This window comes from Corticium candelabrum, chromosome 9 (genome assembly GCF_963422355.1).
Source record: "Corticium candelabrum chromosome 9, ooCorCand1.1, whole genome shotgun sequence".
In the NCBI taxonomy this organism is placed as follows: Eukaryota; Metazoa; Porifera; class Homoscleromorpha; order Homosclerophorida; family Plakinidae; genus Corticium; species Corticium candelabrum.
The window spans coordinates 605,561-608,060 of NC_085093.1; the positions used below are offsets into that span (position 1 = coordinate 605,561).

At 42.8% G+C, this 2,500-nt stretch overlaps 2 protein-coding genes across 2 annotated transcripts in view; one reads left to right on the forward strand and one right to left on the reverse strand.

Annotated features, from left to right (window-relative positions):
- The window catches only part of LOC134184025 (peroxisomal 2,4-dienoyl-CoA reductase [(3E)-enoyl-CoA-producing]-like), a 1,939-nt gene extending 273 nt beyond the window's left edge, over positions 1–1,666 (reverse strand). The window contains 9 exon segments of the mRNA XM_062651628.1: positions 4–154; positions 215–240; positions 574–635; positions 704–763; positions 895–976; positions 1,044–1,095; positions 1,244–1,266; positions 1,269–1,370; positions 1,631–1,666. Of these exon segments, the coding sequence (XP_062507612.1) occupies positions 4–154; positions 215–240; positions 574–635; positions 704–763; positions 895–976; positions 1,044–1,095; positions 1,244–1,266; positions 1,269–1,370; positions 1,631–1,666 (594 nt within the window).
- Positions 1,667–1,671: 5 nt separating this feature from the next.
- LOC134183910 (intraflagellar transport protein 140 homolog) overlaps positions 1,672–2,500 on the forward strand; it is a 12,800-nt gene continuing 11,971 nt past the window's right edge. Inside the window, 3 exon segments of the mRNA XM_062651497.1 lie at positions 1,672–1,893; positions 1,975–2,196; positions 2,265–2,386. Of these exon segments, the coding sequence (XP_062507481.1) occupies positions 1,735–1,893; positions 1,975–2,196; positions 2,265–2,386 (503 nt within the window). The 5' untranslated portion in view covers positions 1,672–1,734.

Genomic DNA, 2,500 nt, shown 5'->3' on the forward strand with positions numbered 1-2,500 from the left:
CACACAGATGTAACCAGACATCAAGCATGTGTAGATGGTTTCTTTGATTTTACCAAGTCTTCTCATCCCTTCTGTTTCAGCGACAGCACCAGGAGCTATAGAGTTGACTCAAATATTTGGACCCCATTCTACAGCAAGATGTTCGTCAATGCATCTACAATGATTTAGTGTGAACACGTTTATCAACATCGTGTCGCCTGGCCATCTTACCAACAGCTGCTTTGTAGATCCAGCATGAACCTAAAGTAGCACAAGTTTTGTTAATACCAACAACTGTTAATTAATTAATTAATTATTTATTTAAATATTTATTTGTTTATTTAATTAATTATTTAATTATTATTTTGAATATTCAAGCATCGTTTGCAGGATGTAATATCACACTAGTACCTGCAGAGGCAACAATGTGGCTGTAATATTGATAACTGATCCACCATGATGCTGACAGAGAACACACGATGTTCCACTGATCTTGGGGAGCTAATTAATATCAAACTGACCAACCTATTAATATCAAACTGACCAACCTATTAATATCAAACTGACCAACCTATTAATATCAAACTGACCAACCTTTGACTTGTCGTAAAGTGTTTTTGTCACATTGAAAGTACCAAGAGCGTCAATGGCAATTACTCACTAGACATAAAAATTGGGTATTTTTATATTATCACAAAAGAATTAACTATACAACGAGATTTACCAGTTTTAAATTCATTGTATGACAGCGAACTAGCTGGACACAAGAAATTCTCTGCTGCTCCTGCAAGTTGGAGAGTGCCGATTCGAGGTTCACTAAATGCGAAACCAAATAGTCCCCGCAGGTGCCGAAACCAAATAAGCCCTAGCTAATATAGACGGCTTTGGGAACCAAAATAAGACTGAGATAATTGCCCGCGACCAAATAATCCACACGACCAAAATAGTCCCAGTACACCATCGTTATCGTGTAGGACCTACTGAGCTTCTCTGCTGCCTAAAGGAGTAAATATTAACATGCAAAAATAGGAAAGTGAAATTGGCTTGGCTGACAGCAGGCTCACGGCTTTAACTCGATCGAAGTTTCGACTGCCTATTCCAGTCGTGCAGCCATGTCTACATGTACAACAATGTGTTGTACATGTCTGTCTAGAGTGATTGTAAACAAAATCATTCAATGTATAGTAACATTGCAAATTTGATCAAACTTTTGTAATTAATTAATTAAAATGTGAAGACTGCTGTCTGTCTAATTAATATCAACCTTATAAAAATTTCTGCAAGTTTAAGTTAAATCCAATGCTGAATCTGCCGCCCGTAATAAGAGCAACCTTTTGTGATAAGAGATCAACGTATTGGTAATCGTCCACACATAATTTTCTTCTTCCATTCTGAACGCGCGGAGTCCAAACCTTTATACATCCGGGGTTTAATTAAACTGTTAGCGCGCGCCGGCTGTTCAACTAATAAATTTATATTATATTCTAAATTATTTTAACCTATATAAACTGTAGAAATGTTTAAACAATTAATAAATAAATAAAAATATATAACAACTACAATTAACTAAAAATTTACAGCATGTAACGCGAGTTAAGGCATGCAACGCGAGTTAACGCATGTAACGCGAGTTAAAGTATCCAGGAGCGACGGTCAAAGTACGTAGGCGGGGCGTCGAAGTTACCATTGCAACCAAACGGCGGGAGCAACGACACTCAATTTTTATCTCACGTTCTGGACACCGTTGCTCGCTAGATGGCCGTCTACTTCGACCACAAGATAGACGCACCTGCCAGCGCCGGCGTCGCCGTCGACATCGCGTGGCACAGCCGTCACCCGCTTCTCGCCGTCTCATCGCAAAACGAACGACCGAACGGCGACGTCGACGGCTGTGTAAACCTATATTTAGACGAGGTAACTGCACACAAAATGTCATTACCCCATACAGCGTCTAACACACCTAAATCGATATCTCCCCCCACCCCCCACCCGTAGGGAGAACTCATCAAAAACGCATCACTGCAGCGCGCTCACCTCGTCTCCGCACTCTCGTGGCATTCGACGCGCACGATACTAGCGTGTGGGTGGGGAAACGGAGAGATAACGGTGTGGAACGAGCACGAGCAGCAACTACACGAGGTGCTCTCCACACACCACGCGACCGTCTTGAATCTCACTTGGCATCCGAATGGAAACAAGTTGGTGTCGCTCGACGAGGTGTGAGGCTCTGTTGTGTCGTTTTTGGGGTTGGGTTGTGTTGATGCGTGGGTGTGGTCGGTGTGTAGAGTGGTGTGTGTGCTGTGTGGAGGGTTGATGGTAAGGGTCGGTTGCAGTCTGTGCCGCTGATGCAGTGTCAGAAGGCGGGAGCGATGACGCACTGTGCGTTGAAGCCGATTAGGGTGGACAGGTGAGGTGGATTGGGGTGTGGAGTGGATGGATAGACAGGCAAACAGTCAGACAGATAGACAGATAGACAGATTGATTGATAGATAGACAGACGGACGGACAGACAGACAAACAA